Source organism: Corvus hawaiiensis, chromosome 28 (assembly GCF_020740725.1).
Source record: "Corvus hawaiiensis isolate bCorHaw1 chromosome 28, bCorHaw1.pri.cur, whole genome shotgun sequence".
NCBI classification, from domain to species: Eukaryota; Metazoa; Chordata; class Aves; order Passeriformes; family Corvidae; genus Corvus; species Corvus hawaiiensis.
In genome coordinates, this window is record NC_063240.1 from 5,531,685 (window position 1) to 5,557,008 (window position 25,324).

The following is a 25,324-nucleotide window of genomic DNA, read 5'->3' on the forward strand; positions in this document are numbered from 1 at the left end:
GATTTAAAAACTGAGCTTTAAATTCCTGCTTTATTAAATTTAAAACTGAAACCTGGAGCTTAAAAACGGAGCTTTAAATTCCTGCTTTTCTAGGCCTAAAACTGAGACCTGAAATTTAAAAACCGAGCTTTAAATTCCTGCTTTTCTAAGCTTAAATCTGAAACCTGGAGCTTAAAAACGGAGCTTTAAATTCCTGCTTTTCTAGGCCTAAAACTGAGACCTGAGATTTAAAAACGGAGCTTTAAATTCCTGGTTTTGTAAGCCTAAAACTGAGACCTGGAGTTTAAAAACGGAGCTTTAAATTCCTGCTTTTCTAAGCCTAAAACTGAGACCTGGAGCTTAAAAACGGAGCTTTAAATTCCTGCTTTTCTAAGCCTAAAACTGAGACCTGGAGCTTAAAAACGGAGCTTTAAATTCCTGCTTTTCTAAGCCTAAAACTGAGACCTGAGATTTAAAAACGGAGCTTTAAATTCCTGCTTTTCTAAGCCTAAAACTGAAACCTGGAGCTTAAAAACGGAGCTTTAAATTCTTGCTTTTCTAAGCCTAAAACTGAGACCTGAGATTTAAAAACTGAGCTTTAAATTCCGGCTTTATTAAATTTAAAACTGAAACCTGGAGCTTAAAAACGGAGCTTTAAATTCCTGCTTTTCTAAGCCTAAAACTGAGACCTGAAATTTAAAAACCGAGCTTTAAATTCCTGCTTTTCTAAGCCTAAAACTGAAACCTGAAATTCAAAAACGGAGCTTTAAATTCCTGCTTTTCTAAGCCTAAAACTGAAACCTGAAATTCAAAAACCGAGCTTTAAATTCCTGCTTTTTTAAACTTAAACCTGAAACCTGAAATTTAAAAACTGAGCTTTAAATTCCTCTCAACTCATTAAAATTTATAGAAAACTCCTTTAAATTCATAGACAACTTCCTAAAATCTATATAAAACTCCTTTAAACGTATAGAAAACTCCTTTAAATTTATCTAAAATTCCTATAAATTTATACAAAACCCCTTAAAATCCATAGAAAACTCCTATAAATTAATATAAAACCCCTTAAAATCCATAGAAAACTCCTATAAATTTATATAAAACCCCTTTAAATTTATCTAAAATTCCTATAAATTTATAGAAAACCTCTCTATATTGATAGAAAACTCCTATAAATTCCCATCCAACTCCCTGAACCGTCGCTTTTCCCCCTTCCCTGCTCTCCCACATTCCCGAGCCCAGCATCCCTCAGCTGCCCAGCTCCTTTCCCTGGGATTTGGTTCCATTTGGGATCCCAGCTCCAGCCTCACCCTCTGCAGATTCCAACCTTGGCTAAAACCAGCTGGATTTTGGAGCTGGTTCTTGCTGGAGCTCGCTGGAATTCCTCAGGAATCCCCAAATTCCACGGGATGGAGCAAAAGCGTCGCAGTTGCTGATTCCGCTCTCTTTTCACTGGAAAACCCGACAGGAAAATTGGGGGGTTTTTGGGGTTTTTTTTTGGAAAGTCTGGAGCGGAGAAATCTCTGCTTTGGGATTCTCCTGTGCTCTGGGCTCATCCCTGAGCTGCTTTTTCCTTGGAATTCAGCTTTTCCTGCCAGGCCAGCTCCAGATCTGCAGGGAAAAGGAGCCAAATAAAAGAGGAAGAGGCAAATCAGGCCCGGATCGATTTGGGTGTGGTGCTGCTCTGCCCCATCCCGAAGCTGGATCGCTCACCAGGAATTATTTGGTGGAAAGGGACAATCCACATCCCTCTTTTTTGGGGGGATTTTGGGGGAAAAAACCTCCAAAAATAGCCCAATCCATCCTATCCAACCTCTGAGCTGGACTCGGACACGGCTGGAATTGGTTTTCTTTCTCAATTCTTTCTCTTTTGAAACCTTCCCAATTCCAGGGAATTTTGAGGAATGCCGGTGGCCTCGGGGCCAGCAGCTGCCAGGAGCAGGAAATGCTGGATGGGAAGGACCAGGCACCCCCAGCTCAAACCAACCAAGGACTTGAAATCTCCCTGGAATCTCCTGGTTGAAAATTCCCATCCCCCGGTGACGGAATGGGATGGATTTGGGGCAGCTGGATGAATCCCAGATGAATTCTGGATGAATCCCAGAAAATCTCTGACCCTATACACCCGTTTTTGCTGATTTAATTGTGCCACATCATCTCTGCTGGTGCTTCCCAGGCCTGAATCCCTTGGGAATTCTTTCCTCTTCCCGAATTGTTCAGCAGCTCACAGAGTAAGGAATGCTGGGTTTTGGGGTGGAGCTTGAGGAGCTGGAAGTGGGTGAGCTTTAAGATCCTTTTCACCCTATTTCCATCCCGTTTGGGGATTTTATTCCCAGAGCAGATCTCCAGCCTGGCTCTGGGCGTTCCTGCAGATATTCCCAGCTTTTGGGATACCCGGAATTGTGGAGCACCCACAACGGGATAAAACCCCCCCCCAAAACCCTCAGGAAGGTGAGGACAGGCAGATTGATCCCAGAAATTCCCTTCTGAGTAAAGCCCTGCTGCTGGGAATTCCTGGGAATTCCTGGCCTTCCCTGGGGGTTGTCAAACACATGGAATTCACGCCTGGAATTCCTGCCCGGCCCTGGTGTGAATCCCACAGAGTAGAGGGGAAAAAATTCCCTCGGCTGCCCCTTCTCCCGGGTTTCAAGGTGGGAAGAAAATTCCCTGAGTCACCTGAGCTGCTTTTCCAAACCTCTGCTTCCCAAACCTGTCCTGCTGCTCTTCCTTCCTCCGGAGCTCTGCGGGGAAAGTGGATAAAACCCCGAAAAATGGGAATTTTGGGGGGTTTCTGAGGAACCTTTTCCCTTCTCCCGAAGCCGCAGCCCTTGGAGGGAGCAGTCACAGGAGATGGGGATGAGGGATGGAGGTGCTCTGGAATATTCTGCTCCCATTTTCCCACATTCCAAGACCTTGGATTTGGGGATAGGAGAGGGAGGAGCTGCTGCAGGGCTTCGGGGACCCGAAATCTGCTCCGTTTTCCCTTGGAATGACCCCAAATCCGTGCCCTGGATGTGGCTGAGGGGCCTCACTGCGGTGGGAATTCATTTGTGCCGCTGGAATCTCTTCCCACCGTTCCCACACCTGATCCTTCTCGGCTCTCTCCCTCTTGGATGTTGATTTTCCTTCCTCAGATGAGCTGACACCTCTTTGTTTTCCCAGGTTTTGGGGCAAATGAGCTCGGCTTTCCCACAGAGAGGGGAATCCAGCCCCTGGGAAAAGGCCTTGGAATGTTTTGATCCAGGTGCCATTCCATCTGGGAAAGGCATCACCGGGTGGGAACGGCTCCAGCTTGGAGTTCCCAGCCCCAATTTAAGGATTTTGGAGATCCTGGACTTTGGATGTCACAGATTCCCAGAGAAGCCGTGGCTGCCCCTGGATCCCTGGAAGTGTCCCCGGGCAGCTCGGAGCAGCCTGGGATGGTGGGAGCTGTCCGTGCCCGTGGATGGGGTGGGATGGGATGAGCTGGAAGGATCTGGCATTCCCTGGTGGATCCCGAGGTGGTTTTCGGGATATTTGGGGCACGTGGGGCAGTGTCCCCACAGCTCTGGTGGCTGCCAGGGTGGGTGGGACACAGACAGCGCTTCCAAAGCTTTTCTGGGAAAGGGGAGCCTTAATTCCGGCAGCTGTTGAGAGGGAATTGCCTCCAGCCGTCCTTTTTAGGGATTCAGCTGCCTTTGATGTTCCTTTTTTGCGCCAAAACGGAGCCGTTTTCTCTCCATTTCCCCCACGAAAAATGGATTTTTTTTTTCCCCTAAAAGAAACAACTCCGTAGGAACTGGAGCGGAGCCTTCAAAAACCCCGGATAACTTTGATCCCTAAACTTGAAAAGCTCGATGGGATCAGAGCTGGGATTCTTGGAGATAAATATTTGGGAGTGTTCGTGGCTTGAACAGGAATTAAAGGGGGGGGGGGGGTGAAATCTCTGGGCTTTGATGGGCTCCGTGCTCATTCCCTGTGGGAATCCGAGGGTTCGGGGCCGGGAAGGATTCCAGGCATGTGGAACCATCCCAAATCTTTTCCCGTGGTTTTTTTTACAGACAGTGGGATTTTAGCTGTAGACATAGCAGGGCTCCAGGTTCCCTCTGGTTTTGAGCCATCCCAAAGTTCTGGGATTCCTCCTTTGGGGCTTTGGGTTGGATTCAGGTCTCCTGGAGCACCTGGAGGGAGCTGGATGGGATCCACTGATCCCAAAAATCCCAGGAGTCGCCTGCTCTGGGAAGGGTCAGCTCCCGCTGCCCAGGTGCTGTTGAGCAGCACCGAGCTGCACCAGGGCTTCAGTTCCAGCTGGAATTCCGGGATCACCCTTCCCTTAATTCCCATCCTGGAGGAGAATTCCAGCAGCACATCCAAGGGAGGGGATTGCGGGATGAGCGCAGAGAGCAGTTTGTGCTTCAGATTCCCAAATTCCTCCTGGAGGAGGAGGGTTGGGAGCAAGATCCTCCTTAAGGTGCTTCCCAAGCCAAACCATTCCAGAATTCCGTGATGTGCTGGCGGCCGGATCGAGGAGCACACCCTGCTTCCCGTTCCTGCTGCTTTTCCGGGAGTCCGGGGCGGTTCTGCAGAACCTCAGGAGAAAGTTGGAGTTTATCTGGGAATTGGATTGCCCCGGGGTTTGTCTGGAGCAGGAGGATTTGTTTACAAACAACAAACGGGGCCAGCTGCTGTCCCGAGGAACCTTTGGAACCTTTGGAACCTTTGGAACCTTTGGAACGGGATATCTGAATCCCGAGATTCAAATGACAGCGCCCAAGGAACGCCAGGGGTTGGAATTCTGCCCTCAGTTCCCGCTGCTTCCCAAAGTGTCCCAGCCACGTGTGCTGGCACCTGGAACCACCCCCGAGTCCTGGGCTGCATCCAGGGAATTGTGGGCAGCGGGAGAAGGGGGAATTCTGCCCAGGGAGGATCTGCTGGAGCAGATAAAGGAGTGGAGCTCTTCCCTCTGGAGCCGAGCTGGGAGAGCTGGGAATGTTCACCTGGAGAAGGGAAGAATCCAGGGAGAGCTCAGAGCCCCTTGCAGGGCCTAAAGGGGCTCCAGGAGAGCTGCAGAGGGATTTGGGACAAGGGCTGGAGGGACAGGACACAGGGAATGGCTTTGAACTGGAAAAGGAGAGATTTGGGTGGGATATTGGGAAGGAATTCCTCCCTGTGAGAGTGGTGAGGGAATGGGATGGAATTCCCAGAGCAGCTGTGGCTGCCCTTGGATCCATGGAAGTGTCCAAGGCCAGGCTGGAGCACCCTGGGATAGCGGGAGGTGTCTCTGCCTGTGGAATGGGATGATCTCCAGGGAGCTTTGGAATTCCCATCCCTGGAGGTGTCCAAGGAATTCCTGGACGTGGCACTCCGTGCTCCGGGCTGGGTGACGAGATCCAGGTGTGGCTTGGACTCGATGATCCAGATCTTTTCCAACCTCTGGGATTCCATAATTCTATTCAGATCCACTCCCTCCATTCCCATCCATCTGCTGACCCGGATTGATTGATTGATTGATTCCCTCAGGGAGATATTCCCTGGAATCTGCTGCCTTTGGCACAGCCTGGACTGCAGATTCCCACTCCTCATCCCGGCCCCGTGGCACCGCTCAGGGTCCATCCAGCTCCGGCATTCCGGGACTCGTTTCATCCTCTTCTTCCTGCCGAGGATTTGGGGTCGGCAGCCAGATCCAAACGTGATCCTGGTGGGAGTGAGGAGGAGCCGGGATGGCCTCGGAGCAGGGAGGGACTGGCATTACCCTGGGAATGTCAGCCCAGGGTGGCTTTTCAGGTGTTGTTCACATCAATCCTGATCCCACAGAATCCCAGGATGGGAAATCCCAGGATAGGGAAAGACCCTAAAACTCATCCACTTCCACCAGGGACACCTTCCCCTATCCCAGGTTGCTCCATATTCCTGGATTTGGACTCTTCCAGGGATGTGGAGGAGTGGTTTGGGCTGGAGTTGATGGAGTGACGGGAGATTTGCAGGCTGGGGATTCCAGGCTGGGAATCTCCTTTCCGGTCCCAGGAGTCAGGACTGGCAGATAAATGATCAAACATCGGAAATCCAGAACCCCTGGTGGGACCCAGAATTCCGGTCCCAGCCCATCCCTTCCCAGCACTGCCGGCTCCTTGGGAATGCCCATTCCCAGAGTGCCAATCCCCCTGCTTTTCCATTGCTCCTGCCTCTGGAAAACTCATCCAAGTCATTCCAGAGGCTCCTCACATGGCAGCAGAGCTCTGCCTGGTCCAGCCCATCCCACGTGCCCGCAGCCGGATCCAAACAATCCCGTTATTTTTAACGCTTTCCAACCCCTTTATTTAAGGCACTTCCCACCCACCCACCCATCCATCCATCCACCCATCCATCCCTAAATTCAGGACTGTCCTTATTGCATTCCTCCAGGCACGTTCCCACCCTGCATCCCCTCATCCCTGCCGAGCGCACGCTCCCGCTGTGACATTTGGGAAAGTTGGGAATGTGTCCCAGCCGCGGGGCTGAATCACCAGGAACGGGGCCGTGTTTGTCTGCAGGGATGTGCTGCTCACACGTGGGGGACAAAACGCCTTCAGAGGCGGCTCTGGGATGGGCGGAGCGGCGCTTTGGAAAAGCGGGAAGCGCCGTGGGATCGTGCGCTGCTTGGGATGCGGCTCGGGCGGGTTCAGCTCGCCCTTCCTCGGAATTCAAGGATATTTTTCCTGCCCTTTGCACACCGAAAGAGGAAAAGTGGGATGAGTGGGTTCCTCAGGGCTCGGGGAGGTGGGACCGTGACTCATGTGCCAGGGAAAGCTTGGGAAGAGAAGGAGGAGAAGGTAGAAAAGGAGGAGGAGGAACCGCACGGTGCCAAGGATTTCACTCCTCCTGCTGCAGCCTTTTTTTTTTTAGCCATAGTAGCACCGAGCTCCCGGCAGCTTTTCCTGGCATTCCCAAACTGGAATTTTTCACAGGATGCTAAATCCTGCCTGTCTTCCCTTTATTTTTAGCCTGGGAGACTCCAGGTAGGAGCAGCACTGCTGAATCTCAGAACGAGGGACTCGAGGCAGAGCAGGAATCCTGTGCAGCACCAAGGATTTTCCCTCTCTTTTTCTAGGGGGAATCTTGGTTTTCCAAGATAATTTCAGGGTTTTCGGGTTTTCCTTGTGAGGCTTTTAGGGTGTTTGGGGCTTTTTGGTTTAGGATTATGTTAAGATAGCGGGTTTAAAGGATTGTAAGGATGTGTGTTAAGGATGCTGGGAATATATAAAGGGATATAAAAAGAGAAGGCAGAAAATCATCGTGGCACCATCGGGAACTGCGTGGATTTATGGAATCGTGGAATTCCCTGGATTGGAAGGACCTTAAAGATCATTCTGCCACGGACAGGGACACCTCCCACTATCCCAGGTTGCTCCAGCCTGGCTTTGGACACTTCCAGGGACGGGGCAACCACGGCTTCTCTGGGAATTCCATCCCATCCCAACCCTGACAGGGAGGAATTCCTTCCCAAATCCCACCTAAGCCTTCCCTCTGCCAGTTTGGAAGCCACTCCCTTTATGCTGGCCCTGTAAACAACCCCTCTCCCCCTCCCTGCCAGCTCCTTCAGCTCCTGCCAGGCCATAATTCGATCTCTCCAAACCCTCTTCTCCTCCGGGGCAAGTTCAGCTTTGCCAATTTCTGGTTTTTTTCCCAGATCATTTTCTAAATATAAACCCCCAAAGCTTGCCCGTGACCCCAGAGCAGCTCCCTCACGTGCCTCCCTCCCCAACCCTTTCACACAGAGGGGAAAATTCCTTTTTTAGCCTCGCCGGCCCCTCTGGCAGCAGCTCCAGCCCTGAGCTCAGCCCTGGAGCGCTGCCAGCCCAGCGTGACCGCGCTTCCTGCAAGAGGCACAAAAGAAAAGGACCTTCAGCTTCCTCCCTCCCCACACATCCAGCCCCGAGCTGGGAGTTGCAAACCCTCACATGATGCTGCAGTCATCGGCTTTTCCCAAAAAGCCGCGGTTTTGCGGGAAAACGGCCGCGGTCACGCGGCGAGAGCGGCCTCGGCTGGGGTTGTTTGGGTGATGAAACAAGTGCAGAGGAGTCATCAGGCTCCTGAATCCATGGGTCTCGCTGTGGATGAGGCCTCTGGGGCTTTGGGGATGATTTTGGATTGAGGGGGGGGGGGTTGGCTGTGTCATCGTTGTCACCCTCTGGAGCTCCAGCAGGGATAAAAACAGAGCTGGGGAGGGAAAGAGGGAAAGTCACAGGACTGTGGGGATGGGCGGAGGAGGAGAAGCAGCAGCGTTTCACTCATGTGATGTCCGCGCTGCCGAAGGTCACTCATGTGGCCGGGGCAACGGGAATGAGCCGGGCGCCAGTGCCAGCAGGTCCCTTTTGTAGGGAATGAGCATTCCAGAGCAGCTCAGTGTCCTTATCCCAACCTGGGATTGGAGCTGGGTGTTCATCCCAAAGTGCAGCTCAGTGTCCCCATCCCATTCCGGGATTGGAGCTGGGTGTTCATCCCAAAGTGCGGCTCAGGGATTGGAGCTGGATGTTCACCCCAAAGTGTGGGGTTCAGATTTTGTGGTTTTGCTTCCCAGCAGGGCTGAACTCTCCCGCTCCAGGTGAATTCCTGAGGCTTGGTTGGCAAAGGGATGGTAATTACGGGATCCTGGAATGGTTTGGGCTGGAAGGACCTCAAAGCCCATCCCGTTCCACCCCTTCCCGTGGCCAGGGACACCTTCCCCTATCCCAGGTTGCTCCGAGCCCCATCCAGCCTGGCCTTGGGCACTTCCAGGGATGAGGAATGTGTGGGATCAGAGCATTTGGGGTTTGTGTTGGCAAAAATCCCTGAATTCAGTGCAGCCCATTCCCTGCCAGGAGCAGCTCCGAGCTTGGAGTGTCCGTGGGGTTGTGTCCAGCTGTGGCCTGGTGCTGGGCAGATGTTGGGATGTTCCAGGAGGAATTTCCTCATGGAAAGGGGGGGTCAAGCATTGGAAGGAGCTGCCTGGGGAGGTTTGGAGTCACCATCCCCAGAGGTGTCCAAGGAACTGGACGTGGCACTGGGTGGGAATCAGAAGCAGCTTGGATTTGATGATCCTGGAGGGCTTTTCCAACCGAAACAATTCTGGAATTCTGTTTCATTCCACACCGGGCTGACGCCGTGGAACCCGTTCCTCCATCCCAGCCTGCTCCAAATCCCGGCACTTACACAATCCCAGCATTGCTCCATTCCCACCTGGATCCCTCCCTCCCGTGAGCCGGGACAGGGACAGCGTTTGTGCCTCTCCAAGGTCCCATCCAGAGCTGGAGCCGCTCCCAATCTCTGCCCGTGTCCGGGCGCCTCCGGAGCCGATCCCGCACTCCGGCCCTGTTGCAACGTGGAATTTTCTTTGGGAAGAGCCCGTCTGGGCGCCGGCATTTTGGGGCGTCGAGTCAGGGCTGGCACCACAATGTCTGGAGAGGTTGTTTTTTTTTCCTGCTTTTCCTCTTCCCCTTGGAGCCGCTCCAAGCTCTCTTGGCATCTCCTGGATGGCTCTGTTGGGAAAGTGGCAGGTGGGCGTCGCACACCTGAGCTTCCAGGGGGTTGGAAAAGCTGGAAGAGCTCATTCCTTCCCTGATTCCGGCTAAATTCGGGATTTTTGAATCCTGAATTCACCCCAAAGAGTGGTGGCTGTGGGCGGCCTCACTCCCACTCATCCCTTTGGAAAAGCTTTTCCAAAGCCGGTTCTGGTGGTGAAGCCAAGCAGGTGCAACCCAGGGAAGAGATTCCTGGGTGGAAAATGGGATTTAAAGCACGGGGAAAAATCCTAATGAGCAGCTGCCGTTGGAAAATCTCCCCCACGGAGCTGGAAGATGGGATTTTTGTGAGAGCAAGTGCCAGTCGATGTTCCGAGCTCTGGGAGTCGAAATGGGATAAAAATCCCACTAAAAAACGGGACTTAAAAGCCTCTGAGGGGTCACTGGGAGATGCTTGGACAAAGAATTCAGCACAGAAATTTGCAATTTAATTTGAACTGGATTTTACCTGACTCAGCTGTGGTCAAACACACCCCGCAGGAGGCAGGCATTGGGAATTCCAGCTTGGAAAACATGATTTTCCAACCAAAAAAAAAACCCCCCAGGGGTTGGAGATGGATGTTTTCCTTGGAGCTGCCTCAGGAAAGAGGCTGGAAATGCTCCTGGCTCCCATTCCCGGGAGGTTTCTCCATGGATCATCACGGAGAGCCAGTCAGCACTTCTGCTGTTTGCTCAGCGTCAGCTGCTTCCCGGGAGAGAATTCCTTATCTCCCTGTTTTCCACGGGAGGGATTTCATTTGAAGTCAATATTTTTGTCACAACCTCCAGCTTTTTGGGACGGGTTTTTGGTTTTTTTTGGGTTTTTTTTTCCCATGGACGTTGTTATTTTCCAAAGCCTCGTGCAGGCACGGGGATGAAACCGGATCCGGGCAGGAAATGATCCACAGGGAGGATTCATCCCATGGTAGGGAAGGGGAGAGGGGATGGAATTCCCAAAGTTTTCCAGGGTGCACGTGGTGGTTGGCACTCGGATTCCGGAGCCTGGGGAAGGCGGGGTGGAGGGGGAGAATTCCCCCCAAAATCCGTGGATTCCAGACAAAAACCTGGAATTCTGCTCCAGAGGGCCCTGAGTGATGCTGGAGCAGAGGCCGGGTCCTGCAGGGACGCTTTGTGCTGGAGGTGCTGGTTACTGGGGGAACTGGTGTGGGGTTAATGGGGTAACTGGAGTGGGGTTAATGGGGGAACTGGTGCCGTTAATGGGGGAACTGCTGTGGGTTAATGGGGGAACTGGTGTGGGGTTAATGGGGGAACTGGTGTGGGTTAATGGGGGAACTGGTGCTGGTTAATGGGGTAACTGGTGTTGGTCAGTGGGGTAACTGGAGTGGGGTTAATGGGGGAACTGGTGCTGTTAATGGGGGAACTGCTGTGGGTTAATGGGGGAACTGGTGTGGGGTTAATGGGGGAACTGGTGTGGGTTAATGGGGGAACTGGTGTGGGGTTAATGGGGTAACTGGTGTGGGTTAATGGGGTAACTGGTGTGGGTTAATGGGGTAACTGGTGTGGGGTTAATGGGGTAACTGGTGTGGGTCAATGGGGTAACTGGTGTGGGTTAATGGGGTAACTGGTGCAGGTCAATGGGGTAACTGGTGCTGGTTAATGGTGTAGCTGGTGTGGGTCAATGGGGTAACTGGTGTTGGTCAGTGGGGTAACTGGTGTGGGTTAATGGTGTAACTGGTGTGGGTCAATGGGGTAACTGGTGTTGGTCACTGCGGTAACTGGTGCTGGTTAATGGGGTAACTGGTGTTGGTCAGTGGGGTAACTGGTGTGGGTCAATGGGGTAACTGGTGTGGGTTAATGGGGTAACTGGTGTGGGGTTAATGGGGTAACTGGTGTGGGTCAATGGGGTAACTGGTGTGGGTTAATGGGGTAACTGGTGTGGGTCAATGGGGGAACTGGTGCTGGTTAATGGGGTAACTGGTGTGGGGTTAATGGAGTAACTGGTGTGGGTTAATGGGGTAACTGGTGCTGGTTAATGGGGGAACTGGTGTGGGGTTAATGGTGTAACTGGTGTGGGGTTAATGGGGTTACTGGTGTGGGTCAATGGGGTAACTGGTGTTGGTCAATGGGGGAACTGGTGTGGGTCAATGGGGGAACTGGTGCTGGTTAATGGGGTAACTGGTGCTGGTTAATGGGGGAACTGGTGTTGGTCAGTGGGGTAACTGGTGTGGGTTAATGGGGTAACTGGTGCTGGTCAGTGGGGTAACTGGTGCTGGTCAGTGGGGTAACTGGTGTGGGGTTAATGGGGTAACTGGTGTGGGTTACTGGGGTAACTGGTGTTGGTCAGTGGGGTAACTGGTGTGGGTTAATGGTGTAACTGGTGCTGGTTAATGGGGTAACTGGTGTGGGTTAATGGGGTAACTGGTGTGGGGTTAATGGAGTAACTGGTGTGGGTCAATGGGGTAACTGGTGTGGGTTAATGGGGTAACTGGTGTGGGTTAATGGGGTAACTGGTGCTGGTTACTGGGGTAACTGGTGTTGGTCAGTGGGGTAACTGGTGTGGGGTTAATGGTGTAACTGGTGTGGGTCAATGGGGTAACTGGTGCTGGTCAGTGGGGTAACTGGTGTGGAGTCAATGGGGTAACTGGTGTGGGTCAATGGGGTAACTGGTGTGGGGTTAATGGGGTAACTGGTGTGGGTTAATGGGGTAACTGGTGTTGGTCACTGGGGTAACTGGTGTTGGTCAGTGGGGTAACTGGTGTGGGTTAATGGTGTAACTGGTGTGGGGTTAATGGTGTAACTGGTGTTGGTCAGTGGGGTAACTGGTGTGGGTCAATGGGGTAACTGGTGCTGGCTAATGGGGTAACTGGTGTTGGTCAGTGGGGTAACTGGTGTGGGTTAATGGGGTAACTGGTGTGGGTTAATGGGGTAAATGGTGTTGGTCAGTGGGGTAACTGGTGTGGGTTAATGGGGTAACTGGTGTGTGTTAATGGGGTAACTGGTGTGGGTTAATGGGGTAACTGGTGTGTGTTAATGGGGTAACTGGTGCTGGTTAATGGGGTAACTGGTGTTGGTCAATGGGGTAACTGGTGCTGGTTAATGGGGTAACTGGTGTGGGTTAATGGGGTAAATGGTGTGGGTTAATGGGGTAACTGGTGTTGGTCAGTGGGGTAACTGGTGTGGGTTAATGGTGTAACTGGTGCTGGTTAATGGGGTAACTGGTGTGGGTTAATGGGGAAACTGGTGCTGGCTAATGGGGTAACTGGTGTTGGTCAGTGGGGTAACTGGTGTGGGTTAATGGTGTAACTGGTGCTGGTTAATGGGGTAACTGGTGTTGGTCAGTGGGGTAACTGGTGTGGGTTAATGGGGTAAATGGTGTTGGTCAATGGGGTAACTGGTGTGGGTTAATGGGGTAACTGGTGTTGGTCAGTGGGGTAACTGGTGTGGGTTAATGGGGTAACTGGTGTGGGTTAATGGGGTAACTGGTGCTGGTTAATGGAGTAACTGGTGTGGGTTAATGGGGTAAATGGTGTTGGTCAGTGGGGTAACTGGTGTGGGTTAATGGGGTAACTGGTGTGGGTTAATGGGGTAACTGGTGCTGGTTAATGGAGTAACTGGTGTGGGTTAATGGGGTAAATGGTGTTGGTCAGTGGGGTAACTGGTGTGTGTTAATGGGGTAACTGGTGCTGGTTAATGGGGTAACTGGTGTTGGTCAATGGGGTAACTGGTGCTGGCTAATGGGGTAACTGGTGTGTGTTAATGGGGTAACTGGTGCTGGTTAATGGGGTAACTGGTGTGGGTCAATGGGGTAACTGGTGCTGGTTAATGGGGTAACTGGTGTTGGTCAGTGGGGTAACTGGTGTGGGTTAATGGGGTAACTGGTGCTGGTTAATGGGGTAACTGGTGTGGGTCAATGGGGTAACTGGTGTGGGTTAATGGGGTAACTGGTGTGGGTTAATGGGGAAACTGGTGCTGGCTAATGGGGTAACTGGTGTTGGTCAATGGGGTAACTGGTGTGGGTTAATGGGGTAACTGGTGCTGGTTACTGGGGTAACTGGTGTTGGTCAGTGGGGTAACTGGTGTGTGTTAATGGGGTAACTGGTGCTGGTTAATGGGGTAACTGGTGTGTGTTAATGGGGTAACTGGTGTTGGTCAATGGGGTAACTGGTGCTGGTTAATGGGGTAACTGGTGTTGGTCAATGGGGTAACTGGTGTGGGTTAATGGGGGAACTGGTGTTGGTCAATGGGGTAACTGGTGCTGGTTTATGGGGTAACTGGTGTGGGTTAATGGGGTAACTGGTGCTGGTTAATGGGGTAACTGGTGTGGGTCAATGGAGTAACTGGTGTGGGTTAATGGGGTAACTGGTGTTGGTCAGTGGGGTAACTGGTGCTGGTCAGTGGGGTAACTGGTGTGGGGTTAATGGGGTAACTGGTGTGGGTTAATGGGGTAACTGGTGCTGGTTAATGGGGTAACTGGTGTTGGTCAGTGGGGTAACTGGTGTTGGTCAGTGGGGTAACTGGTGTGGGGTTAATGGTGTAACTGGTGTGGGTTAATGGGGTAACTGGTGTTGGTCAGTGGGGTAACTGGTGCTGGTTAATGGGGTAACTGGTGTGTGTTAATGGGGTAACTGGTGTTGGTCAATGGGGTAACTGGTGCTGGTTAATGGGGTAACTGGTGTTGGTCAATGGGGTAACTGGTGCTGGTTAATGGGGTAACTGGTGTTGGTCAATGGGGTAACTGGTGTGGGTTAATGGGGTAAATGGTGTTGGTCAATGGGGTAACTGGTGCTGGTTAATGGGGTAACTGGTGTTGGTCAGTGGGGTAACTGGTGTGGGTTAATGGGGGAACTGGTGTGGATTAATGGTGTAACTGGTGTGGATTAATGGTGTAACTGGTGCGGGGCTCAGCAGCTGGAGCTGGTTGAGCTGGGATTGCTGCGGGTCCGAGGCCGATCCCCCCCTCTCTTTTCCCATAACTCCCTCAAGGTCCCTCCCAGTTCCATCCCAGTAACTCCCAGTTCCCCGGCCGCCCCTAGCGAGCCGCGCAGTGCCCGGATTGTGCCCTGTGCTTCCACCGCCACCAAAAATCCCTTCCCACAATGAAATCCCCAAACTCCACATCCCTTCCCTCCCCAAGCCGGAGAAGCTCCATAAACCCTCTGGAATCCCCCCAAAATGCCGGGATTTCGGAGTCTGGGGGGTCTGGAAGTGGCACAAAGCTCCTCCTAAAGGCTGCTCCGCACAGGTTGGGCCTTTGAGTTCTTATTTTAGGGTTTTCTCATCATCTCCCTGAAATTCCCGGTGACTCACGTTGCTCCGAGCACGGGATCCCAGTTTGGGGAGAGGCAGAAGAAATTTGGGATGATAAAAACTCCCAAAGTTTCGTGCAGGGGGCTGGGAATTTCCCCGGATCCCCGCGTGCCACGGGAGGGTGTTGGATGTTGGCAAGGAAAAGACATTTATTCCTGGGATGAGATCACTTCTAAAGGATGGGATTTGAGCTGGGAATTTGGGAAACTTGGGAGGTGCTGCTGTGTCATGGATTTCATCCTAAAAAAGTGGGAATTCCCTGCTGCTCTCTCCACTCATTTTGTCCTTTTCCCTTAAACCGTTCCCAACCACTCCTGGCTTTGGGGCTCCCAAAAAGTGAAGGGTTGTGCAAAACCGAGCTGGAAAATTTGGGATTGGGCTGCAGGGAAGGAAATGAAGGATGCTGGGATACCAGCACCATCCCACAGGCTCTCATCACACCGTGGGATTTGGGGATTTGGGGGATTTTGGGATTTTGGGGGGCTGGCAAATGTTCTGCCCTTGCGCTGGGTTTTTTTTGTTGTTGTTGTTGTCTGGTTGGGTTTTTTGGGGTTCTAAAAAACTTTATTTGTTTTTAATAGGAGATCTAAAAATAAAGTCTGGAATGTGCTCCGGTGACTCGGGGCATGGGGAAGGGAGTGGAATCGCCCTGGCAGCGCTGCCAGGGATCTCCACCCAGCTGGCACCACACCTGCTCCAGGGAAATCGGGGAGAAGGGAAGTGCCAGCCCTGGAGTGGGAGGAGAGGGAAAAGGGGTGAATTCCTTGGGAATGCTTCAGGCTTCCCAGGAAAAAAGGGATGAACTCCTGGAGGCCTTCAGGCTTCCCAGAAAACCAGGAATGAGTTCATGGGGGCTTCAGGCTTCTCTGGAAAAAGGTGGAGAATTCCCTGGGGGCTTCAGGCTTCCCAGAAAACCAGGAATGAGTTCCTGGGGGGGGAAGGGGGGGAAGCTTCAGGCTTCCCATAAAAAAAGGGGTGAATTCCCTGGGGGGCTTCAGGCTTCCCTGGAAAAAGCTGGAGAATTCCCTGGGGGCTTCAGGCTTCCCAGAAAACCAGGAATGAGTTCATGGGGGCTACAGGCTTCCCTGGAAAAAAGGGATGAACTCCTGGGGCCTTCAGGCTTCCCGGAAAACCAGGAATGAGTTCCTTGGGAATGCTTCAGGCTTCCCAGGAAAACAAGGGATGAATTCCTGGTGGGCTTCAATCTTCCCTGGAAAAAAGGGGTGAATTCCTTGGGAATGCTTCCATTTTCCCTGGATCAAGGGATGAATTCCCTGGCGGGTTTCAGGCTACCCTGGATCAAGGGGTGAGTTCCTGGAGAGGAGTTCCCAGAAAACAAAGGCTCTGGAATATCCCACAGCACCCCTGGCAGGTGTGACCTGGATCCAAGCAGGATTCCAGGCTCTCCCAGCCAGGTTAATCCCGGCCTTGAACGGGAAGGAAATGGAGCTGCACATCCCTAGGGATGCTCTCTCCTTCCGGAATCCTTGGCTGCTTGGAAAGTGGAGCAGCTCGAGGGATAAAATATTCCAGCAATTATGGGATCTCCTGGATCTCGCCACCTCCTGCTTGCAAACTCTCCTGTGGAATTCGGGCAGGAGCTTTTTGGGGCACCAAATCCATGCCCTGGATCCCGTTGCTCCACGTTCCTGCTGGAATTCTGCCTTCCCTCAGGAAAACTCCACTCGGAGCAACACAAACTCTGTTTTCCCACCCAGGCTGTGCAAAAAGCAAATTTATTCCGTCCCTCACAAAAGAAAAAACCCCAAAGCTGAGCTGTGGGATTGGGTTTTTTTTCCTGGAAAGGGCAATCCCAAGAAGTTGAAGCTGGGGAAAAACCAACCCCCAAGAATAGATTGTGGAGCTGGGATTGAAGAGATTTCTCTTGGGCTAATAATGATGGGATTTTAAGGTTTTAATGGATTGAAGTGGGATGGAGCAGCTCCAAAGGGTCCATCCATGAGACGTGGAATGGCTGAGCAGAGCCCGGTCCTTTTTTTAGGACTTTTTTAGGGACTTTTCCCACCCTTGGATGCCTCCTGGGCTGAATTCTCCCGAGGGTTGTCCCACGCCACAGAAACCTGGAGGTCTTAAAGGAGGCGAGGAAAGGAAAAAAAAAAAAATAGGAAAAAGGGAATAAAAAATTGCTGCAGTCAGGGAAAAATTCAATGGCTCTTTGAGGCGCCGAGCTGCTGCTGCAGGAAGCGTGAAGGGAAAATGGAGCCGGCTTTGTTCTGCCCAGACAAGGAGCAAATGCCGCGGCCCCGACAGCCGCGCTCTGTTCCCGAAAAGCATGAGGTCATCCCGAAAAGCAGGAACCGACACTGGGATACCGATCCCGCTGCTGCTCCCCTCCCTCCCTCCCCTCCCCGTGCTGCTTTTCCTGGCTCCGCGATCGCTGCTGGCTCCTGGGAGGAGCTGCTCCATCCCTGAATCCTCAAACGCGCGGGCTTTGGAGAACTCTCGGGTTGCTGGAGGAGGTGGAGGTGGCTTTTTGCAGCTCCATTTTGGGATGGGAGGTTGCTCTTGGATTAATTAATGAATTAATTGATTCAAAGCACGATTTGATTAAGGCAGAGATCCAGGAGTGCGTCCTCCATCCTGAACCATCCCCCCCAAATCCCATCCCCAGCGCGGAGGGAATCCCAAATCCCACAGGGAGAAGGAGGATGCAGCTCTCCCAGTGCTTCCCACCGGGCACAGACACATCCATGAGCACCGATCCCACATTTTTCAGGGCGGGGAAGGGTGGGGGGGGAGGAAAGGAAGGCAAAAGCGGCATAACTCGAGCAGTTACTGAGAATTTCGGTGTTTATTCACCCTGGCGAGGAGTGGCAGCTCCCAGCTATGAGAAGAATGGGAAGAATTCCCAAACGAGCGAGGGATCAGCGCATATTTCTGCCCTGCCGTCACCTCTTCCTGCGGCGGGCAGGTGGTGGCACCCGTGGGATAAAAAGAGCGAGAGAGATTTGTGCCAAGGCTGATTCCCGGCTCGGCCGTCAGGCTGGGACAGGCCCGGCTTCCCGGCACGCCGCGGTGCCGGTTTCACCCTCGTGACCGGCATCCCGAGGCCACGTTTCGGTTGGAAAAGCCGAGGGTAGAGGCAGGGAAAAGATCTGACTGATCCCGCCGGGGATCCAGCAGAGCCGGGAAGCACCGGGGATGAATAACAAATGAATAACGAAATAAATGAATAGCGAAATAAACGAATAAATAAATAAATGGATGAAAGGGCAGAGGCTGCTCGGAGATCCGTGATGGGAGAGGAGGAGGCGGCTCCTCCGGCACGGAGCCGCTGCTGAATCACGGCTCGGCAGAGCCAGCGCTGCTGTCACCGCTCTGTCACCGCTCTGTCACCGCCGCTGCCCGCGGCTGACTCAGGAGCTGCGCGGGTTTGCGCTGCTTTTTTCCCAAGAAAACAGCCCAAATCGGGACTTTCGCAGGCTGCCGGGTACACAAAGAGCTCGCTCGGGAACAAAGCGGCTCCCGTGGGGACGCGGAGGGGCCGGTCCGGCCGTCACTCGGTGCTGCCGTGACGTCGGGGCTGTGCAGGACACCGGGAGGGTGGCACAGCCGTGGCTCCCCGCGGTCCCACCCGCCGGGAAACGCCGAGCAGCATTTTTGGGAATGTGCATGAAGGATGCGAGCATGAAACATCTGATTTTGTGACAGTGGAAGCCTGGAAATTTAGGGGTGGAACCCAGGAGAGGAGATTTGGGGCTGTTCCTGAGTCAGGCAGAGCTGGTGCAGGACGGGGCTCTGAGCATCCTAAAAGTCCAGAATACCCAAGCCGGTTTAAAACAGCAAATCTTGATCATCCCAGGCTTTATCCTGGCTTAACTGCTTTCCCTAAAACAGGCAGGAGTGCTCCCGGGGGGGTTGTGCCGCAGCCAGACCTTCCCTGGGATGTGTTTGCGTCATTCCCAAACCCCTCACCTGCACTCCGGATTTCACAACCTCCCTCCCAGCTCTTTGTGCCGGCCGTGACCTCGGGACACCCCTGGATGATCCCTCCCTGCCCCTGCTCTTGCGTTCCCCGAATTTTTATCGATTTCCCGTGTTTTTTAGCGCTGCAGCGTTTTCCATCTGCTGGGAGATCTTCCTCCAGCCCCAAGCACCGTAAATGTTCCCTGGCCTGGGATGTGCCGGATCACGGTGCTGCTGGAGGAACAGGGAGAACAGCCCGGAGAGCTGCAAGGCCGGGTGACTTCATCCCCGCTGGAATCGCTCCCTGACACAGCGTGAGCAGCGATGCCACCAGAGCCATTCCCGAAAATCTCGCTGTCCCTCAGGGCAGCCCGGGAATGCTGCTGCTGGCTGCCGGGATCGGTGGCTCAGCCGGGAAGGCAGGAGGTGCTGCGGCAGAAATCGGGGAAGGTTTCTTTCTGCTGAGTGAGGGCCGAGGGTGGCTCAGCCTCGTGCTGAGTCACGGAGCAGATCCCGGGAAGGGAGAAGTCAGCGCTGGCCCGGCTCCAGCAGCAGCGGGAGGTGGCTCCAGGCCAAACCCCGGAGCTCTGCCCCCCTGGCAGGAAGGAGTTCTGGCTCTGTGGTGGGGGTCAGAGGATGTGCAGGAGACCTGGGTGTCCCCACTGCCCTCCTGCAGACATCACATCCCGGTCCTTTCCCAAACAAGTGTTTTCCTTAAAAAAACAGGCAAAGGGACGATGGAGCTGAATCCAAAACCAGGGCAGTGCTGGTGTCACCCGATCTGAATCACACACACCTCGCTCCTCTCCTGCGGCTCTTTCCCAAATCCCGTTACCTCACGGGCTCTTTCCACACCCTCCGAGTGCCGAGGGACATCTCCAGAGTTTGTTTTGGCTTTTCCAGCTCCCGAGGATGGAGCCATGTGCCGGGATGGCTCCGGGGATCGATGGCCGCGGTTCTTAATTGGTCACCCAGGGGTGGGAGCAGCCCCGGAGTGTGGCCGGGGAACCTGACCCAGTGCAGGGCCTGCTGTGGAACCAGTGGGAACTGGGAGTGGGAGGGATTCAGGTCCTGCTGCAGGATCTGGGACTGGGAGCGATGCAGGCCCCGATGTGGAACCAGTGGGAACTGGGACTGGGAGAGATTCAGATCCCACTGTGGGACCAGTGGAATTTGGGACTGGGAGCGATGCAGGTCCTGCTGCAGGACCTGGGACTGGGAGAGATTCAGATCCCACTGTGGGACCAGTGGAATTTGGGACTGGGAGCGATGCAGGTTCCGCTGCAGGACCTGGGATTGGGAGGGATTCAGATCCCACTGTGGAATCTGGGACTGGTGCGGGTCCTGCTGTGGAATTTGGGATTGGGAGCATTGCAGATCCCACTGTGGGACAAATGAAATTTGGGATTGTGAGTGTTGCGGATCCCACTGTGGGACGAATGGAATTTGGGATTGGGAGCGTTGCAGATCCCACTGTGGGACGAATGGAATTCGGGATTGGGAGCGTTGCAGATCCCACTGTGGGACTCAGCATCAACTGCTGCTTCTCTTTTACTCCTGGGAGAGGGAAAAGGCACCTCTGGGAAAAGGGAAACAGGGATTCACTGGGGAGCTGCAGAGCAGCTGAAACTCCATGAAACCAGAAACCAGGGAGTAAAACTTCTCCCCCTTGCCAAAGATTTTTAGGATGCTCATTTAACAATTCCTGCCGTGCCCTCTCCACACCATCCTTCCTTCAGCCAGGCTGGGCTTCCCAGGATGCTGCAGGGACAGGGATGGGGGTGGGAACGACTCCCAGAAGTTCTCTGATTCATCAGCCTCGCTCCATAAACAGGAAGCCAGGAAAGTGCAGGCAGGTGATCCTGTGCTGCTGCAAACCGCTTGGAAACACAAATTCCTTGGATTTTTTCAGCCCAGCTGGGTAACTCCTTATCCAGGTGAACACTGTTTGGCAGTGTCTGGGGCAGGAAGGGCTCTGGAGTTCATGGCACAGATTCAGAAGGAGCTCGACTTTGACACGGAGCTTTTCCCTGCTCCTAATCCCACCCGCACTGCTTTGGAGCGCCTCAAACCGGAGCAGGAGGCTCTTCCCACCGGGAACAGCCGCCTTCCTCCTCCCATTTGCCACAGAACCAGACCTCATTTCACCCTGGCAGCTTCCCGTGTTGGCCTGACTTAACTTCCAGGACGGGAGAGGTGGAGATGTCCAAAAACCCGGCTAATTCAGGGAATCATCCCGCACCGGAGTCGGGAACGCCGGCGCTGAAACGCCGCTTGTCTTCCCCCGCAGCATTCCCTGCTCCGAACTCAGCCGAGTGCTGCTCAGGGACTGAGGAGCTGAGAGCACGCTGGATGCGGCTGCCAAGCAAAATAATCCCTGAGAGTGCCGTCGTGGTCTGGAATAAACTCCCTAAATGTCTAAACATAGGCGAGACGGCGAGGATTTGGGATGGGACAGGCGTTCCCGCCGGGAATGCTCGGCTTTGAAGCTGCCAGGCCTGGGGAGAAGGTTGAAGGAGCCTCTAATTAAGGCATGGAAGGGCTGCAGTGGGCGGCTGGCGGGGCTGGGAGCGCCGGCGGGATCCGACTCCGTGTTTGCTTTGGCTCCTTCTCCTCCTGGAATCATCTCCAGGTCTGGTGGGGGGGTGGGAGCTGCCCCCTGCGCCCCTGGGAGTGAGCGGTCAGCGGCTGAGTCACGGGCGGGAGGTGACAGCCGTGACACCTCCACGGGGGTGGCACAAAGGGAACGGCCCAGGAACGGTGTCTGGCCAAGGGATTTGGCGCGGCCGGAGCTGCCCCCGGAGCGCTCGGCCCCGGGACAGGGGGGATTATTTCGGTCTCGTGGACAAAATCCTTCAGTTCCTGCTGTGAAACTCTGAGGAAGGCGGTTCAAGCCCTGTCGGGGCTTTGCGGGGGTGCAGGGACACGGCCCCATGGAGAGATTGGACATGATCCCATGGAGAGGTTGGACATGATCCCATGGGCAGGATGGACATGGCCCCATGGAGAGGTTGGACATGATCCCATGGAGAGGTTGGACATGGTCCCATGGGCAGGATGGACATGGCCCCATGGGAAGGTTGGACATGATCCCATGGGCAGGATGGACATGGCCCCATGGGAAGGTTGGACATGGCCCCGTGGAGAGGTTGGACATGGCCCCATGGGAAGGTTGGACATGATCCCATGGGCAGGATGAACATGATCCCATGGGAAGGTTGGACATGACCCCACAGAGACAGGACCTCATAGGCAGGATGGACACGGCCCCATGGGAAGGTTGGACATGGCCCCAGAGAGACAGGACCCCATGGGCGGGATGGACATGGCCCCATGGAGAGGTTGGACATGATCCCATGGGGAGTTTGGACACGGCCCCATGGAGAGGTTGGACATGATCCCGTGGGCAGGATGGACATGACCCCACAGAGACAGGACCTCATGGCCGCATGGGGAGTTTGGACACAAATCCCATGGGAATGTTGGATGTGATCCCATGGGGATGTTGGACATAAATGCCATGGGGAAGTTGGACATGGCCCCACAGAGACAAAACTCCATGGGCAGGATGGACAGGATCCTATGGGCAGGGTGGACAGGATCCTATGGGGAGGTTGGATATGGTCCCATGGGGAGGTTGGATATGATCCCATAGGAAGGTCAGACACAAATCCCATGGGCAGGATGGACACGGTCCCATGGGCAGGATGGACGTGATCCCATGGGGAGGTTGGACATGGTCCCATGGAGAGGTTGGACATGGTCCCATGGGAAGGTCCGACACAAATCCCATGGGCAGGTGGACATGACCCACCTGGAGGTGTCACCTGCCGAGGTGCCAGGGACACCAAAGCCACCAGGGATGGGTCCAGGAGCCCCTCAGAGCCCCCCCTCGGTGCCCAGCCCAGGGTGGAGCTTGGGCAGAGCTTCCCTTCCCCACAACCAGGCTCCTTTTTCCGCTCTGCTCAGCAGAGTTTTTACCGGAACTCCCAGAACGGGGATCCCGAGCGCTCCTTCGGGGAAAGGGGAACTCGAAACCACCTCAGGAAGCGCCAGTGGGGCCAGCAGAGCTCCTCCTCTGCACGTGGCCGTGGGGACACCTTCCCGAGGTGGAACAGGGACGAGCTTTGGGGTCCCTTCCGACCCGTTCCGTGATCCCACCCGGAGCACGCGGCCGGAGCAGCTTCACACGCGACACCAACCCCGCTTTTTCCATGGTTTTTCTGCAGGATTCTCCTGTGCTGGGGCCCGGAGCCGATGGCAGAGAATGTCCACGACTAACAACATAGCACAGGCCCGGAAGCTCGTGGAGCAGCTCCGCATCGAGGCTGGGATCGAGAGGATCAAGGTGAGCATTGGAGCGGGAAAAGATCCCGGGTTTTCCCCCAGTGGGATGTTCCCAGCTCGGAATGGCAGCATTCCAGCGTTCCCTCCAGGATCTGGAGCGGCCTCCAAGGATCCCTCTGGATTTGGAGCCTCCTCGGATCCCCCCAGGTTTGCCCTTCCCAAAAAACAACTTTGGGATAAACCAAGCAGAGCCTTAAGTCGTGGATCCTAAAGGTTTCCAAACCTGAACAAGAGGCTGCACTCAGGGAAGCTTTTCCATCCCAAATCCCTGAAAAACATGGATACAACAACGTTCCTTTCAAATCTCCCCCCTGGGTTATTTCCCCACACTCCTCGCTATTTATTCCCGTAAAAACTCAGATTTTCCACGCCCAGTTCCCATTTTTCCTCCTCATCTCCACAAAATTCCCGTTGGGAAAAGCTGGATGTGAATTCCCACAGATCCTGGAAGCACCGAGCTGGGAATATCCCCCAAATCCCTGCTTTTTTCCTCCCCCAATATCCAGGTCTCAAAAGCATCTTTGGAGCTTATCCCAAATCCCTGAAAAACACGGATACAACGACGTTCCTTTCAAATCTCTCTGTGGGGTTATTTCCCTGCACTCCTCCCTGTTTATTCCCATAAAAACACGGATTTTCCACATCCAATCAGGAAAAAAAGGGGTTTTCCCTGCTCATCTCCACAAAATTCCCGTTGGGAAAAGCTGGATGTGAATCCCCACAGATCCTGGAAGCGCCGAGCTGGGAATATCCCCCAAATCCCTGCTTTTTTCCCCCCAACATTGAAGTCTCAAAAGCATCTTGGGAGCACATCCCAAATCCCTGAAAAACACGGATATTACAATATCCCTCTCAAATCTCCCCCCTGGGTTATTTCCCCGCACTCCTCGCTATTTATTCCCATAAAAACTCAGATTTTCCATGTCCAGTTCCCATTTTTCCTCCTCATCTCCACAAAATTCCTGTTGGGAAAAACTGGATGTGAATCCCCACAGATCCTGGAAGCGCCGAGCTGGGAATATACCCCAAATCCCTGCTTTTTTCCCCCAATATCCAGGTCTCAAAAGCATCTTTGGAGCTTATCCCAAATCCCTGAAAAACACGGATACAACAACGTTCCTTTCAAATCTCCCTGCTGGGTTATTTCCCTGCACTCCTCCCTATTTATTCCCATAAAAACACGGATTTTCCACATCCAATCAGGAAAAAAAGGGGTTTTCCCTCCTCATCTCCACAAAATTCCTGTTGGGAAAAGCTGGATGTGAATCCCCACAGATCCTGGAAGCGCCGAGCTGGGAATATCCCCCAAATCCCTGCTTTTTTCCTCCCCCAATATCCAGGTCTCGAAAGCATCCTCGGAGCTGATGAATTACTGTGAGCAGCATGCCCGGAATGATCCGCTCCTGGTGGGAGTTCCCGCTTCCGAGAATCCCTTTAAGGACAAAAAGCCCTGTATCATCCTATAGCTCCGGATCCCTCTGGAAGGGAATCCTCCTCCAGCCTCTGGATCCAGGCTCCTCCATAGCTCCACCTGCACCCAGGGGGTAAAAAAAACCTCAACGCTGGCTTCAAAAGGAACTTAACAAAAATTCCCGAGAAAAACAAACAAACAAACAAAAAAAAACCCCAAAAACCAACCCCAAAAACAATCCAGAGGGGAAAAAAATTAAATAAATAAAAAATTGGGGAGCGGGGGTTTTAGGGAAGGGGCGGCTCCTTTGCCGGGAAGGAAGGTGGGAGAGGGGTTAAAAATTGGGAGCAGGATTTTAGGAGTTATCAGGGTTGAGGGAGGAAAAGGGGGGGTGGGGAGGAGGGGGGGGGCGGTTTTCACCGGGATATTTGGATTTGGAAAAGGGGTGGAGGTGGGGGAGGGGGTCATTCCCAGTGGGATGTGAGAGCTGGACCCAGCTCCGAGTGCTCTGATCCACTCAATCTCCAACCAGCAGGAATTTCCTCTGGAGAAGGGACGAGGTGGGAGCGATTTTGTAGAAAATCAGCACCAAAAAAACCCTCCCCCCCCAAAAAAAAATCAAAAACCCAACAAAAAATCCCCCCAAAAATCCCTGTTGGGAATGGGCAAAGGGAGACTGGGGGGGGCTTTTCCCTGAATCCCACGGCTCCGCTGGGATCAGGGGATGGCCCTGCGGGGAAACTCTCAGCCGGGAGAGATCCCAGGAGGAATTTTAGGGAGCTCCAGGGATGGGGGAAGCCGGGATCCAGCCCCCCCCCCGGTCACTCTGGGGTGGGCTCTCTGTGCTGTCCCCAATTTTGGGGAGGGAAGGGGCTTCCAGGTGCATCCAAAATCTTGG

At 53.7% G+C, this 25,324-nt stretch overlaps 1 protein-coding gene across 1 annotated transcript in view; it reads left to right on the forward strand.

Moving 5' to 3' along the window:
- The window catches only part of GNG7 (G protein subunit gamma 7), a 56,532-nt gene extending 31,208 nt beyond the window's left edge, over positions 1-25,324 (forward strand). The window contains exons 4-5 of the mRNA XM_048288328.1: positions 22,898-23,016; positions 24,356-25,324. Coding sequence (XP_048144285.1) covers positions 22,936-23,016; positions 24,356-24,481 — 207 coding nt within the window. The 5' untranslated portion in view covers positions 22,898-22,935 and the 3' untranslated portion in view covers positions 24,482-25,324. The remainder of the gene's footprint in view (positions 1-22,897; positions 23,017-24,355) is intronic.